This window comes from Rana temporaria, chromosome 12, assembly GCF_905171775.1.
Source record: "Rana temporaria chromosome 12, aRanTem1.1, whole genome shotgun sequence".
Classification (NCBI taxonomy): domain Eukaryota; kingdom Metazoa; phylum Chordata; class Amphibia; order Anura; family Ranidae; genus Rana; species Rana temporaria.
Window position 1 is genome coordinate 101,003,558 of NC_053500.1, and position 17,870 is coordinate 101,021,427.

A 17,870-nucleotide genomic window follows, 5' to 3' on the forward strand; every position below is an offset into this window, starting at 1 on the left:
GGAAACGATACGAGGCGATCCTGCGGTTCCTGCATTTCAGTGACAATGCACTTTGTCGTCCACGTGGAGACCCTGAATTTGACCGGCTCTACAAAATTTCGGCCCCTCGTAAACCATTTCAACGAACGCTTTGCAGCCTTGTTTAATCCCCAGCAGGTTGTATGCGATGATGAGTCCCTGGTTAAATTTGCTGGCCGCTTGCCTTTCAAGCAGTACATTCCCAGCAAGCGTGCCAGATACGGGGTCAAGCTCTATAAGCTCTGTGACAGGGCCACAGGCTACACATGGAGTTTTAGGGTTTACGAGGGCAAAGATAGTCAGGTAGAGCCGGAAGGATGCCCAGATTACATGGGGAGCGCTGGCAAGATCGTTTGGGACTTGGTGTCACCCTTATTCGGAAAGGGGTACCACTTGTATGTGGACAATTTTTACAGCAGCGTGCCACTTTTTAGTCACTTGTTTGATCGTCAGATTGGAGCATGTGGCACCGTGCGACCTAATCGCCGGGGCTTTCCCCAGAGGCTTGTAGATTCTCATCTAAGGCTGGGGGCGAGAGCCTGCTTCAGATGTAAAAATTTGCTCGCTGTGAAGTGGCGGAACAATAGGAATGTTTTCGTTCTTACCACCCTTCATGCAGACACGACAGTACAAATTCGTACGGCGACTGGTGTTGTGGAGAAACCCCTCTGTGTCCACGAATATAACCAAAATATGGGAAGGGTGGACCTCAACGACCAGTTGATGGCGCCGTATCATATTGCCCGCAAGACGAGACGCTGGTACAAAAGTGTCTCTACATTTATTTCAATTGGCTCTACTGAATGCTCATGTCTTATACAGAGCTTCAGGACAGAATGGATCCTTCCTTCAATTCCAGAAGGATATCATCACAGAACTCCTGTATCCAGGCGGTACTGTACCTCACCATCCTCAACCAAATGCAGTAAGCCGACTGCATGAGAGGCATTTTTCATATGCCCTCGAGAGTACCACTACCCAAAGAGCCCCCCAAAGAAGATGTTGTGTCTGTAGCAAGCGCGGATTTAGGCGTGACACCCGTTATTTTTGTCCCAAATGTCCTGCCGATCCTGGTCTTTGTATTGTTGAATGTTTTGAACGCTTCCACACACAAGTTAATTATTAGTGTAGGGTAAAAACATTTCACAGGCTAGGCTCACTTACACAGAAAGGGCTTTTTCTTCAAGTGGTTAGAAGAGTGGGTGATGTGTGACATAAGCTTCTAAATGTTGTGCATAAAATGCCAGGACAATTCAAACCCCCCCCAAATGACCCCATTTTGGAAAGTAGACACCCCAACCTATTTGCTGAAAGGCATCTCAAGTCCATGGAATATTTTAGATTTTGACCCAAGTTGCGGGAAAAATAAATATATATATATATATATATATATTTGCGCAAAGTTGTCACTAAATGATATATTGCTCAAACATGCCATGGGCATATGTGGAATTGCACCCCAAAATACATTCTGCTGCTTCTCCTGAGTACGGGCATACCACGTGTGAGACTTTTTGGGAGCCTAGCCGCGTACGGGACCCCCAAAAACCAATCACCGCCTTCAGGCTTTCTAAGGGTGTAAATTTTTGATTTCACTCCTCACTACCTATCACAGTTTCGAAGGCCATAAAATGCCAAAATAGCACCAAAAAACCCAAATGACCCAATTTTGGAAAGAAGACACCCCAAGGAAACTGCTGAGAGGCATGTTGAGTCCATTGATTTTTTTTTTTGTCCAAAGTGATTGAATAATGACAAAAAAAAAAAATTGTCACTAAATGATATATTGCTCACACATGCCATGGTTATATGTGGAGTTGCACCCTAAAATACATTCTGCTGCTTCTCCTGAGTACGGGGATACCACATGTTTGGGACTTTTTGGGAGCCTAGCTGTGTATGGGCCCCCGAAAACCAAGCACCGCCTTCAGCATTTCAGCAAGGGCGCAAATTTTTGATTTCACTCCTCACTACCTATCACAGTTTCGAAGGCCATAAAATGCCAAAATAGCACAAAACCCCCCAAATGACCCCATTTTGGAAAGTAGACACCCCAAGCTATTTGCTGAGAGGCATGTTGAGTCCATGGAATATTACATTTTTTTGCCCCAAGTGATTGAATAATGACCAAAAAAAATAAAAATAAAAAAATGTACAAAACATTGTCACTAAATGATATATTTCTCACACATGCCACAGTTATATGTGGTATTGCACCCCAAAATACATTCTGCTGCTTCTCCTGAGTACAGGGATACCACATGTGTGGGACTTTTTGGGAGCCTAGCCACGTATGAGACCCCGAAAACCAATCACCACCTTCAAGATTTCTAAGGACATACATTTTTGATTTCACTCACACAAATCTTGAAGGCAGTGCTTGGTTTTCGGGGCCCCGTACGCGGCTAGGCTCCCAAAAAGTCCCACACATGTGGTATCCCCGTACTCAGGAGAAGCAGCAGAATGTATTTTGGGGTGTAATTCCACATATGCCTATGGCATGTGTGAGAAATATATCATTTAGTGACAACGTTTTGTAATTTTTTTTTTTGGTCATTATTCAGTGACTTGGGGCAAAAAAATAAATACTCCATGGACTCAACATGCCTCTCAGCAAATAGCTTGGGGTGTCTTCTTTCCAAAATGGGGTCATTTGGGGGGGTTGTGTGCCATCTTGGCATTTTATGGCCTTCAAAACTGTGATAGGTAGTGAGGAGTGAAATCAAAAATGTATGCCCTTAGAAATCTTGAAGGCGGTGCTTGGTTTTTCGGGGCCCCGTATGCGGCTAGGCTCACAAAAAGTCCCACACATGTGGTATCCCCGTACTCAGGAGAAGCAGCAGAATGTATTTTGGGGTGCAATTCCACATATAACTATGGCATGTGTGAGCAATATATCATTTAGTGACAACTTTGTGCAAAAAAAAATCAGTTTGTCATATTCCTGCAACTTGTGTCAAAATATAAAATATTCCATGGACTCCACATCCCTCTCAGCAAATAGCTTGGGGTGTCTACTTTCCAAAATGGGGTCATTTGGGGGAGTTTTGTGCTATTTTGGCATTTTATGGCCTTCGAAACTGTGATAGGTAGTGAGGAGTGAAATAAAAAATTTGCGCCCTTAGAAATGCTGAAGGCGGTGCTTGGTTTTTGGGGCCCCGTACGCGGCTAGGCTCACAAAAAGTCCCACACATGTGGTATCCCCGTACTCAGGAGAAGCAGCAGAATGTATTTTGGGGTGCAATTCCACATATAACCATGGCATGTGTGAGAAATATATCATTTAGTGACAACTTTTTGTAATTTTTTTTTGTCATTATTCAATCACTTGGGACCAAAAAAAAATATATTCAATGGACTCAACATGCCTCTCAGCAGTTTCCTTGGGGTGTCTACTTTCCAAAATGGGGTCATTTGGGGGGGGGGGGGGGGTTTGTACTGCCTTGCCATTTTAGCACCTCAAGAAATGAGATAGGCAGTCATAAAATAAAAGTTGTGTAAATTCCAGAAAATGTACCCTAGTTTGTAGACGCTATAATTTTTGCGAAAACCAATAAATATACGCTTATTGCGATTTTTTTTACAAAAGACATGTGGCTGAATACATTTTGGCCTAAATGTTTGACTAAAATTTAGTTTATTCGATATTTTTTACTTTTTGTTATAAGAAAAATAACTTTTTTTCAAAATTTTCGGTCTTTTTTTGTTTATATCGCAAAAAATAAAAATCGCATATGCAATCAAATACCATCAAAAGAAAGCTCTATTTGTGGGAAGAAAAGGACGCAAATTTCGTTTCGGTACAACATTGCATGACCGCGCAATTACCAGTTAAAGCAGCGCAGTGACAAATTGTAAAAACACCTTGGGTCTTTAGACAGCGTATTGGTCCGGGGCTTAAGTGGATAAAGTGTATAAACTGCATAGTATATAAATCCAACTCCTGTAGACGGGAGAGAAAAGTGTTACTGATCAAACATACCCAATACTGAGCCTTGCTTGTTGCAAGGTGCAGAGGGTATTTGAATTCTAGTTACAACTGGAAAGTCCTGGTGGCCATTTAAATCTATCTATATTATTATATTAATTATCATTATATAAATTACTCTTAGACACTGAAAATCGCATGTCCTCTTGTGAATGAGCTGCCTTATGCAGTCCCTATAAAAATCCGACAGAATAGGTGAGCATGAAATCTTAATTAGCTTACCAGTAAATTTATGATCGAAAAATTATATCATACCCTGTAATGTTAATCTATACTAGTAACATGCTTTATGCTTTGTTTTGTATATGACCAGATGAAGAAATAGATGGATGCGGCGCCCTGATGACGCTTAATTGTGAAACATGTTGGCGACCAGCACTATCTCCATCTAAATAATTCTGCCATCAGCATTGTATCAGGGCAAAATTTATTTTATTATCATTTTCAATTTATTTAAATAAAATTTGTATTTTTGTATAAAAACGTTGTTGTTATCTTTGCTCGCCTACAATAGACACACTTTCTCCAATAAGGTCCTAATCATTCTGGGCCAGATCCACAGAGCAAGTACGCCGGCGTATCTACTGATACGCCGGCGTACTTTCAAATTTCCCGTGTCGTATCGTTGTTTTGAATCCTCAAAACAAGATACCACGGTTTCTGGGTTAGATCCGACAGGTGTACGTCTTTGTACGCCTTCGGATCTAAGATGCAATACTTCGGCATCCGCTTGGTGGCGTTTTCCGCGTCGGGTATGCAAATTTTAAAGATTTACGACGATCCACGAACGTACGCACGGCCGTCGCATTTTCTAACGTCGTCTGTAGTCGGCTTTTTCCGGCGTATAGTTAAAGCTGGTATTTTTCGGCGTATACATAGATTTGCCATGTTAAGTATGGCGGTCGTTCCCGCGTCTAAATTTGAATTTTTTTTCTTTGCGTAAGTCGTCCGTGAATAGTGATGGACGTAACTCACGTCTAAGTTAAAAAAATTACCTCCTAGCGACGTCATTTAGCGCAATTCACGGCGGGAAATTTCGGGACGACGCATGCGCAGTTCATTCGGGGTGGGGACGCACTTCATTTAAATGAAACCCGCCCCCAACCCGCCCAATTTCAAATCTGCCGCCAGAAATACACTACGACGCCGTAACTTACGGCGCAAACTCGCTGAGGATTCGAATATACACCAGGTAAGGTACGGCGGCGTAGTGTATCTCTGATACGCTGCACCGATCTAAATGTATGTGGATCTGGCCCTCTGAGTTGACTAATACCCGCTCAGTTTATTTTCTCCAATTTTCCTTTAATACTTCAAGGACTGGAGCATCGTGTCTATTCTGGAAACTGTCCAATTATCCTTCTCCAAATATATCTTTCTGAAGTCCTGAAATTCTAGGATGGGTTTTTCGAGGCTTTATTCTTTACCACCCTGTTGTTGATTCAAGGTGTTCCCATCTGAGGTTTCCTCTAGGGGGTTATTTAGTTGTCCTCCACTTGCTCTTGAGGAGACAGTCCATTCCTTGTTGAGCTCCTTATTGGCCCTGACTTCTCTTTGGTATCTCTTCTTGCAGAGGCAATTTCCTATTTGCTCCTCAATTGTTTCTGTGACCTTCCAGAAAAAAAAAATATTTAGTTAATCCCACACACATCTATTGGGTCTTTTAGTGGCTGTTGTTCAAAGTCCGATTGCTTTTGAATGTTCCATACATCTATAATTAATTTCAACTTGTATTCCTCAGGGGACGATAAAGAAAGATGATTGAAAAAAGACACAAGTACATCTAGTTCCACCAATCAAAACATTTTCTTACTATAAACTAATTTTTTGTCCTTTGGAGGGACATGGGTCCCACCCTTCCATTTTCTGCTCTATATACAGCTTTCTCACAAAACTGGGGCACAACGTCTATGGGCAGCCCACCATTTTAATAAGGTTTGCCAGCTTCAACCCCCTGTTACTTTATTTCTGTGCCCTTCTATGGACTTCAAGAAAGAGATTTTATGGTAAAAAATAAATCTCTCATTATATTACCGATGCCAACTATAAATTAATAACTACTGCCTATTTCAGAGGAATTGTGACTTAAATGCTGAAAACAAGTTCCCTATAAAAGTGATATAAAAAAGTTCTCCATTATCCAAAATGTTCTGTATCTGAAATATCAAGATCTTGTATGATACATCTAGAAATGTGAAATAAGGACATTTGAACACTGTGGATGCATTATCTTGATAATTTGGCATATCTTTAATATGTGTTTACATACTAAAGATACTGTATGCTTACAGATCAAGTCTGACATCTAAGCAGATTGGATACAGCCCATAGACAATCCTCACTGGTTCTCTTGAAACTGTGCACTATTAGGACTGCTTTTTGGCTCCAATGGTCATTTTGGATACACATTTTTTTACATACAAGATTCTACAGAATATAGACATGCAGTACAATGTAGGTGAATCTGTAATCTGGAATCTGATAATTGGAAAGACTGTGAAATGTAAGCAGTTACAAACCTGTACAATTCATATTGAGCCTTTCACTAAATATGCATAAGCAATTACCTTCAGTTAAAGAGCAATAGGCAGCTGAAGGTATAATAAAATCTCAATCTGTCCAGCAATAGTTGAGATTTATTCTGTTTAAATTGCCTGGATTTGCAATGGAATTACTGTATATACAGTATGTGAAACATTTCTGAAGTTTTATAACAACAATTTAAACCGGAGGTTCACCCGGCGCATAAGGCGCCGTATAGAGCCGGCTACTTTCGGAAATCTGGTGATGCGCCTTATGCGCCGGGGGGAAGTTTTTCACAAGGCGTCAATCATCTAGCCTCTGCATAGGAACACCTGCCTACTCAAGTGAGAACCCGGAAGCCGGGTGGAAAATAACAATAAGACGGTATGTACAGCAAAAAAAAAAGAAAAAAACTGCATAAATACATGTTTTTAGGGTGAACCTCTGCTTTAAACACCTGTGCACTGCTATACTCTGAAAATAAAGCAAGATGAAATGTATGTGTTTTTGTAAAAGGAAATTAAGGATTCATTCCAAAAAAAATCAAAAACTCAGACTTTTATGTTTCACCGAATATTTATGGCATCCATATATTTATACATTGAGCTATAGTCTACAAGTGTAGCATTGAATGTACAAAATGACATCATTACCCAGAATCACTTGCAAAGGGAAACGATTTGAGAGGTATTAAACAGTGAAGAGTTCACAACTATTAACCATGCTCAAACCATTTGTACAAAAAATGTTCTCCTCTTGTCAATTTATTTTCACCACTTTTTGACAACGTCGAGACAATATTGCTAAACATCATGCAACAACCAGGTGCTCACATGTTTCCTCAACATCCTGCACACCTCATCTCAGTCCAAATTCTCTTCTAATCACGCTGCACTAACATTTATGAATACCAGTGCATAGGAATGTTGTACTATATGCCCAAGCAAACAATCTGATACTGTTAGATTTTAAGATGTTTACAAATATAATGCATTTCCAGCTCATAAATATTCTTCCCAACCTGTGGTCTTCCTGCAGATTAGTCTAAAACATGCACTGGATGGAGGCAGAAAGGTCCTTTTTTCTGAAAGGATAACTTTACCACTGTTGTGGTGACTGCATTAATTTTCTTTTTTCAGGCTAACCATTATTTCAGCAAGTACAACAAATACCAGAAATGCAGTGTTCTTGTCACTTATTTGAACTGACATGAGAGCAATAATGTTATCTTTTCTTGTAAACTGAAAACCTCCCCATGTAAAGGAGATGTGAGGCAGGCATTTTTGAAGTTCATCCTAGGTGGCAAAAATGGCTTCCTCCACAGAGACAGTAAAGTGGTAAGCATAGACACACCAGGATAGGAAGTGTGCTATTTTCAGGATTACCCAGTGAAAATAAAGGGAAAAAGGCCTGGAAAAAGAAAAGAAATGCAGCAAACACAACTAAGGACTTGTTAGGAACAATATATTTTTCGTTATGGGTTTAGATATTCTTTAATAATTCACGTGTAGTCACTGTATGAGTGCCCCCCCCCCCCAATTAAACCCCAAGTTTAAAATGTAAGCCCCAAATATGATCAGTTTGGAGTGGAAATCTGAGTGGCTGAGAGCAGCGTTGGATAGCATTTCAATATTTTATTTGAAAGTTGGTGTTGGTTTCACTTTTCAAGTATACTATATATATATATATTCTCATCAGTGTTTACATAATATCGACGTTTGTATACATGTACATCAAAAGTGATTTATTAGCTCATAAGCATGGAGCAACACTAAATGTAGACCTTATAAGATATTGTAAATGGGTTACTGTGGATTGTCCACAATGTACATCCCTTGTATAACTATCTGCTCCCTGCTTGGACCTGCAATCAAAAATTAAGTGCCGTTTTCCCTTCTGGCTCTGCAATGTTATGTGAGAAAATATTGAGTGCTGCAAAGATAGGCAATGATGGTAAATGAAAAACGGTTTGCTCATTTGTTAAATATGGCTAAATGATAAGAATACATTGTGTTGATGGCACTGTATTTTATTTAGTGAAGTCCAGATCATTTTCACAGAGCAGTGATTATCTTGTTCAGCACATAAAGTACTTTAGTTTACAAGATATATACTGTATATGAAACAGTGTGAAACAACAAGCCAATATCATGAACACAAGTCACTGCAACCTTGTAGTAAACTTTGTGTGCTGCACATATTTTAGCCTACAGGATAATGTGCCCACCATGAAAATTTCAGCTTGCAAGCTCATTCAAGGTAAAAAGGTCCCAGTATTTAACAGGTGTGGTTATATACTACCTTTATGAATTTTTATAGTAGAGGAGTCACATAAACATTGGAAGGATATACAAAACCCATAAATATGTTGTATGTTCTTCCTGTGTTTGCAAAGGTTATCCAACACATCCCACTTATCTGTGCTAAATACTTAAAGTGGCAAAAACAAAAGTTCCTGGACCGCAAGATTTTTATGTAGGTATTTAATTTTGGTGCTGTATAATATGTGAACTTATAATATCTAAAATGTAACCAATGGTTTAAATCCCTTAAACCTCCTCAGCTTACATAACAGAAAACATCAGTTTCATTGTTTTCAGAACAATTTGTAAAACGTAAACAACATTTTTTTAAATAATGTGTGCTATGTAAAATAGAAGACAAGACGAAAAGTTAAAATGTATGTGTTATCCCAATCTGACTGAGCTTCAAAAGTGGAAAACACTTTAAGGCTAATAAATAAGGCCTTGACTGAACTGGTATTTGTGGCAATACAGCCAATGATTGACAGTGACAGGATTGGCTTTCTAGAACAACTGCACTATCCATACAAACCCAACAGGTGCTGCCTGTTTACATGAAGTTTAATTTACTTTACATGCATTTTTTAACAGTACATGTTGTTGGAAAATGTACAATAAATACAAAAGAGGCACACACACTTAAAAAAAAAAAAAAAACAACCCTATCCAAAAAGGCATTTAAATAAAAGCACTAAACAAGATGTAATTTTTGGTAATTTGGAGGTTGGGCCCCATTATCTCATTCTATGCCTATTTTCCCATTTGATCTGCTCAAAGAAAGAATAATGTTGGCCTGATTGACCAGAAATATCAGCCAGTTAGGTAAAACACAGCTAAGCTGCATATGTATGACAGTGCCTTGCTTTAAACACATATATTGTTTAGTTGGGACAGGATATTTGTTCCTACAGCAAGTGCATTAGCAGTGTATGCAGATTTCACAGAGATCTCTAAAAAAGAAAAGAAAAGTTTATATTTGTTCACATGTTGGCATGGCTAAATGTGTTATAAACAGAACTACCCAGACTTATGTTGGATATGCAAACCTAACCATTGTGCATACGACCAGCTTAACCAGAAATGACAGTCTCCCAGGAAGTTCCCAATGACGAAAGAAAACGATATGCTCAATTTACATAACTTTACTACATGCCAAAGGCTGCTGACGGCTGACTTTACTCAGCTGGTCCAGACTCGGAAAAAATCCCGACCATATGGTTGGGATCCACCCAGATGCCTGGACCGCCACCTGGCTCAACAGAGGCTGAGCCGCCCCCTCCCATCCCCTCCACAGCCCAGCGTTCCAGTAAGCGCTAGAGCGAAGAGAAGAGAGCTACTGACTGATGGTCATGGCTCTCTGCTCAGAGCGAAGGGGGGGAGGTGAGCGATCAGTGTGTGTGTTTGCTCAGTTCTCACTGTGGAGGCGGCAGGCGACAGCTAGGTGATAATAATTGTTAGTTTTTTTTTAATCCCGAACTTCTCTTTTAATGCAAATACCATGTTAGATTTATTGCAGTATTTTACCACCTATTACAGTAAAAATGTATTTAAAAACATCACTAGCAATTTTTTTTATTGTTGCACAGGAGTTTCGGAAGCAATCATCAAATAGAAAAAATATATATTTGATATTTTTTAAAAAAAGTGTCCTAATCTCCTTGCCATTCCTAACTAGTCATAATTAATAACTTATTCTCCCTTCTCTTTGTAGCTTCTCCCTCACTACACGCTATTTTTAACAATTATTTTATTACTTTTTTTACTGTTTGCGGGAAAAAAAGGTTAATTTTAGTTTTTTTTTGTAGCGTAAGCGTTAAAGAAATGCATATGCAAAATAAAAAAAAGTTTTGTTTTTATTTGTAAAAAACTTCACCTTGCATTGTACCAGACACCTAATTTAAAGAGGTTCTTCAGGCTGTGTGTATTTTTTTTAAAGTCTGCAGCTACTAATACTGTAGCTGCTGACTTTTAATAAAAGGACACTTACCTGTCCAAGAGAACAGCGCCATACTCACCTGGGCTGGTTCTTTGGGTCCCAGCATATTTACTAAGGGAAGCTCATTGTAAATCCTGCGGGTTCACACTACACATGTGCGAGCCACTCTGCGCTTTGTAAATGGTCTCGCAGCCAAAAATAAAAATGTGTTTGAATGTAATTGGGGGGGGGGGGGGGGGCAGAAAAGCAGAACTTCACTTTCATTTTATAATATATGGGTCATTTTATAATATATGGGTCTAGTTGCAGAAAAATAATTAACACTTTATGTATAAAATTCGATTTTTTATCTATAGTAACATTTGTTTTAGAATAATCACTATTCAAACTGGAAAAGAAAACTTTTTTTATATTATAACTGCTTTTTGCCTTTGAAATATGTAGAAATAGACAACAAAAATCGCCCAAATGGCTAAATCATATAGTGTCCACCAGCAAGAGGGTTTTCAAAACAAAGTGTAGCGATAATAACATTGTTGCATTGTGCCCTTCTTCAGGCTGGTCTAAAACATAGTATCAGTGAGTCAAACATTGCTGAAACGGGTAAATAGTAATCACATTAAAAAAAGAAAATGTCAATGACAGGTGTGGATGCATATTAAAAGCAATAAAATCAAATATAACCTGAAAAAATATTACCAATCAAATAAATACAATATAATAAATATCAAGTATAGATCAAAGTCATGATCAGAACAACATTGTATTTCCTCCGCATTAAGTTCTGGGTACTGAATCAGTCACGTATTTTAATTGGAACCCTGTATGTGATATCTTTGTGAAATGGCCAGCCAAGCGTTGCTCTATTTGACTACTTCCAATAGCATACGTAATGTATATCTATCAGTTCTTGATTTCCCAATATAGAAAAGGCCACAGGGTCATTTATTCATGAATATGTACCAAGACAGCTGTAATATTCCCTAATTGCTATGGAGCGTCCTTTACACAGATAAGAAGTTGTTTCTCCCTTGCTCTTATTAGAGTAATAAATACCTATTCCTAAATGCATAAAATGTACCCGATACTAACATTTATCGGTCATAACAACAGAGGCAGTTGATCCAGGGAATATCCAATTGCCTCTTGAGCGATCAGGAAGTATTTTTTTCTCACTGTAGCTAATTGGATCATGCTTTATTGAGCTTTTAGCCTTCTTCTGGATAGCTGTGCGTATAGGATTCTGTATTCTGAGGTTTTCTATTTTTATTTATTTCTATTGGTTGAACTAGATGGACTTGTGTTTTTTTTTCAATGTGACAGTTTATACAATCCTGTTATACATAATGCAGCCTAAGGCCCCTTTCACACTGGGGCGTTTTTTGAGCATTATTCAAGCGTTTTTTGAGCGAAGCCTCATCTGCAATCCCAATGTGCTGGTAAAGCACCGTTAAGACCCTAACGTTTTAGGGCGTTTTTGCAGTGCCTCAGTGTGAAAGGGTAAGGCGTTTTTACAGCGCTTTCAATTCATTTCAATGGAGAGGGGCGTTTTTGGAGCGTTTTTTTTTTCAGCGCCCAAAAGACGCTCCAAAGATGCTTCTTGCAGGACTCAGTGTGAAAGGGTCCATTGAAATGCATGGAGAGCGTTTTAATAGCGCTATTTTTAACGTAAAATGCTGTAAAAACGCTTCAGTGTGAAAGGGGTCTAAAATCGAAATCTAAAATTCACAAAAGAAAATTCTGAAATTAATTAACCAAATTGTATTTTAAGAGTATGCCAGTGTTGTTTAATAGACCCAAAGATTTTGTTAGAATGAGTTTTGTTAGAGAGAGTTATGCTGAGATGCAAATGGCTAGACGACGTCCTGTTGCGATGAAACGTGCGTAGGGTAGACTGCTGACTCTGATGTCATCGTGTTGTTTGAGATCGATGGTCACGGCACTGAACAGGCAGAGGAAGCCTGAGGAGACACCGCTCCCGTTACTACTATACACCATGCATTTTTATATTATTCTTGTAAGCGCAATACTTTCATTTTTCATTAAATATAAGTACTACACTATGAGAATTTATTCCCTTTATTTTTGAGTGATACCGAATCCTACAGCTTGAGACACAGCATACGTTTTTGGGAGACCTGGCATTCCCTGTGCCTGGTGAGACCGCCTTAGTGGTCTTTCCTTCTGGTAAGCAGATTATTTGCTCACACTCTGGGTGTTCACTATTCTGGATGGAAGATTTCATTTTTTATGATCACCTTTCCACCATCTTGCTATTGCTTTTATATGGAAGGAGACTAATTGTTGTCATTCACGTTCAAGATTGGGACTCACTTCCTGGACTCTGCCTTTGTTTTCCCACAGTGAATCTTTTTTTTCCACCACTACCTACATCATTTTCATTTTGTCCATGGACTTTTGTGATAATTAATTTTTTCCTTATCATTTTTATTTCCCTTTTTTATGTTCAATTGCCCTATTTCTATTATTGATTGTTGCACACTTTCCATCATGATTCAGATATTGGTGGTCACATATGGCACAAGTGTTTTATTTATACAGTCTATTTATTTTATTTAGTATTGTTTATTATTCACTTTATTCGATATTGCTTTTGTTTATCACTTTATAGCACTGCACACCCTTTTTACATTCTATATTTGAGTTGTGAATTACAAACTTTTTTTGTGCTGGCAGCTTTCTTGGTACATTCAGTTGTTTATTTCTTTTATTTATTTGAGCGCAGCGTTTAACCAAATTTTTGGTTATTTTTACACATATTATGTATGTATACAAAATAGGAAGATACTGCGCAGGTCTGTGAGTGAATTAGTGATGACACTATAAACATATGTGAGAAAAATAATAAAAATAAAAAAATATATAAAAAGCTGCTGCAACTTATATGTAAGATACACACACAAAATACAATATAAAAAGAAAAGCTGCGCTGCAAATTGAATTAACATAAATGTTCAATTATGTATTAAAGTGCACAAATTCCCAGTGCAAAACTGAAAGGTAAATTAGTGCAAAAGTCCATATATGAAGTATCACAGAGGAATACAGGAAGTGACAGGAAGTTCTCCGAATAAGTGAAGCTAAATATCCAGGCACAAATCTTGTGAATCAGATGACAAATCCACCACCACTTATGTATGAGCTGCTTACCAGAGCAAGAATAAATTCAAGCATGTACAACATGGGTCAATATGGATCCTGGATAGACTGTCACTCTCTCTCCTGTATCACCAATCCTCTATGTCAGACCAACTTTCTCCATAGATGTTACCCAAAGGAGAAAAACACTCACATGGTGTGATATCGTTTTCAAATAGTTTAATATAAAAAGATATTGCACTCACATGTAAAGTGGTTAAAAAGTGCGATCGATAATCGTATAGCCGGCCGGCTCTGCTGTCTGCTTGTCCTTCCGGATAGACAGCGTGGATCGTGGTGACGTCAGCACGTCGCTCCTCCCTACGCCGTTTCGTCACAAGGATGACTTCCAAGGTATCCCCTGGAAGAAGTCATCCTTGTGACGAAACGGCGTAGGGAGGAGCGACGTGCTGACGTCACCACGATCCACGCTGTCTATCCGGAAGGACGAGCAGACAGCAGAGCCGGCCGGCTATACGATTATCGATCGCACTTTTTAACCGCTTTACATGTGAGTGCAATATCTTTTTATATTAAACTATTTGAAAACGATATCACACCATGTGAGTGTTTTTCTCCTTTGGGTAACATCTATGGAGAAAGTTGGTCTGACATAGAGGATTGGTGATACAGGAGAGAGAGTGACAGTCTATCCAGGATCCATATTGACCCATGTTGTACATGCTTGAATTTATTGGTAAGCAGCTCATACATAAGTGGTGGTGGATTTGTCATCTGATTCACAAGATTTGTGCCTGGATATTTAGCTTCACTTATTCGGAGAACTTTCTGTCACTTCCTGTATTCCTCTGTGATACTTCATATATGGACTTTTGCACTAATTTACCTTTCAGTTTTGCACTGGGAATTTGTGCACTTTAATACATAATTGAATATTATGTATGTAGTCATAGAGATCTATAGGTGTACACACTCGAAAACTGCTGGCGGATTTATGAGTTTTCATCCCCCAGCAGTTACGTCTACTCTAATATGAGCAAAGGAGAAACACTTATGCCCTGTACACACGATCGGTCCATACGATGAAAACGGTCTGATGTTAAAAAACGATCGTGTCAGAACGATCGACACAACGACGTGCTGAAAAAAACAAAGTTCAATGCTTCCAAGCATGCGTCGACTTGATTCTGAGCATGTGTCGATTTTTAACCGATGGGCGTGCCTACAAACGATGTTTTTTTTTCTATCGGTTAGGTATCCATCGGTTAAATTTAAAACAAGATTGCTTTTTTTTAACCTATGGATAAATAACCGATGGGGCCCACACACGATCGGTTTGGTCCGATGAAAATGGTCTATCAGACCGTTCTCATCGGTTTGACCGATCGTGTGTAAGCGGCATAACTCTATTATTTTATTATATAATTATTATACCTACATACATATAAATGCCCCTGCTACCCTTGCTATATTGGGGGAAACAAGTCAGCAAGAAAAAGAAAGAATTGCTAGACTTAAGTACCTAAGTTCTAAGAGGAGGAAATACTGAGCATCTGTTAAAATAGAAATGTTCTGAATTCACAAACTAAATACTTTATATATGTATGGATTACAGGCCAGTTCCAGGTAGCTTCTGAACATGCAAAAAGGTATTACAGTCGTGGCAAATTGCACCACACCAAGTTGGATGATGCTGTATGGTATTACTATGCATTCATAGTTAAGATTACTCTATAACTGAAACAATGTATCTTACCGTTTTTTGGTTTCATCACTTTTTATATGGCTCACTAATTTAATTTTTCTATTTGGCCTGACAAAGGGCACAATTCCCAAAATTGTACATTTAAGGCTGGGTTCACACCGCAGCACGGACCCTCTCACAGCAGGGCAACGGTGCATCCCCGTTCACCCATTCAGATCTGTTTCAAACCTGAACCGGACCAGAAGACACATAGGACTCCTGTGAAATTCGCACCGGAGCCGCTCTGGAGATGTGTGAGCCGGCTCCATAGAGAGCCAGTCACATTATGCGATATTAATGTTTTTAAATTAACACTTTACGCTGTTGCTGAAAAAGCTGTTTTCCGCACACATTCAAATAAATAATTTTAGGCCTAAAGACTAGTTAAAAACCCCAAACATTATATATTTTGTGAAAGCTGACACCCTGCAGAATAAAATGGTGGTGGTTTCCGATTGTTTTAATTCTCACAATATTTGCCCAAAGACTTATTGTGTGTAAAATGTCCATTAAAGTTAAGGGCACACAAACACAATATATTATTCTTTTCTGTAAAATACAAAAGATGAGGTTACACAGAGTATATAGATGTTGATCTTTAATCTTGCACAAGCCCAGAAAATTACAAACTTTGGTACCCTATATTTTCCATAGGTGATGCTTTAAAAGCTCCCACAGTTCATCAGCTTAAGTTAGCCATGATTTATGAGCCTAAAATTATTGCTGTCACAGTGTACGATGGTATGGCAATATGTATTGTGCATTGCAAGCAGCGTCTTCATATGTAGGTTCCCCCACTGTGTGCATTTATTTTCATGTGTACGCGCATGTAGGGGAGGGACGGTCTAAATATTTTTTGGGGGGTTGTGCGTAGGTGTAACTTTTTTTTTTACTTGCACTAAAACGTTATGTATATCGCATAGGGGACAAAAAGTCCCCTATGTGATATATTTTTAAAAACAGGTTCTCTTTAATGAGACATCAGTGGACCCCTGATGTCTTACCTTCATTCCACTGAAGCTAATGTTTCTTCCCTGGCTGCAAGAACCAGGGAAAATGACATCATAAACCATAACTGACATTTTACAAGTCGTTTCCGGGTTCGTTTTAGCTAGGGGAGACCAGCAAATGGATGTTTGCTGTTCTCCAACCCTGTCATCCAACAGCACCTGCCATGTGGGTCCTGGGCCTGCAGGTGGTACAACAGAGGCCAAGAAGTGTGGTGATGGAGGGTCACACCAGAGGAAAATGGCATACTCTAGGGTCACAGAAAACAATCAGACGGTTGTAAAGCTTGTGGGAGTGTACACACACAGTGTGTGTGTATAACACCCTACTGCCACCACTGTAAGACTTACGGCAGTGGCAGTAAAGGGGTTAAATGAGAGAATTACTCTAAGGTAAAAACTCATGGCTCTTTAGTCACAGAACTATTTCAAAGGGGCTGTACAGAAAAAGAAGGCCACAGTACCCACTGATGGCTCCAGCAAGTATAGCAACAAGCAGGTAAAACTTTATAAATAAAGTTTTTCAAACAAATTAAATTTTATTTATTACCACAACTGTATTTGGTTTCAGACAGGTTGCACTTAATTGTTGTCACAGGTAAAACTGTACCTTGTACTGCACCAAAATGAACTGTTGCTTAGTCTTTGCGCAATATACATTTCTCAATTTAACAAATACTGTAAACAGTTATAAATTATGTATATAATTTTTTTTGTCTTTTTAGATAAAATGATATAGATGAACAATCCATAGCTTTTGTAAATATAGCAGGAATACAGTACGGTTTACAATCTTGGGCCCTGGCTCTGAAGACACATGTCCAACCACTGGTATTTCTGTATGTAAATAATGCAAGGGATAAGACAGGAAGCCTTATTGCAAATTTTAGTTTCATTTTTTCCTAAAATACCCCACTGCTTAAGCAACAAATTCTTGACATCAGCCTAGCACTCTATTCTAGAAGTAGGTTAACTCTTAATTCTAAGTGTAATTGCGTGTAAAACTTAACATTTTATATATGTTGATTGTGTGTGCGCAGGTCTCAGAATTATTGATACACCTCATTAAATGTATGGGCATCAAGGTCAGGGACCAGGTCCAAATATTTTTTTTTTTTAAACTGGAGGTTTCTTGACAGGTGTCACTGTTAATGCCAAGTTGTCTAGAGCAGCGTTTCTCAACCTTTTTTTCAGCCACGGCACCCTTTGAAAGAATGCAAAATCTGGGATT

The 17,870-nt window shown here is 38.8% G+C and overlaps 1 protein-coding gene across 2 annotated transcripts in view; it reads right to left on the reverse strand.

Moving 5' to 3' along the window:
* Positions 1–5,211: 5,211 nt before the first annotated feature.
* The window catches only part of SRCIN1 (SRC kinase signaling inhibitor 1), a 461,563-nt gene continuing 448,904 nt past the window's right edge, over positions 5,212–17,870 (reverse strand). For both annotated transcript variants that reach the window (XM_040329863.1, XM_040329861.1), the window contains one exon: positions 5,212–5,617. In XM_040329863.1, the coding sequence (XP_040185797.1) occupies positions 5,423–5,617 (195 nt within the window). In that variant the 3' untranslated portion in view covers positions 5,212–5,422. The remainder of the gene's footprint in view (positions 5,618–17,870) is intronic.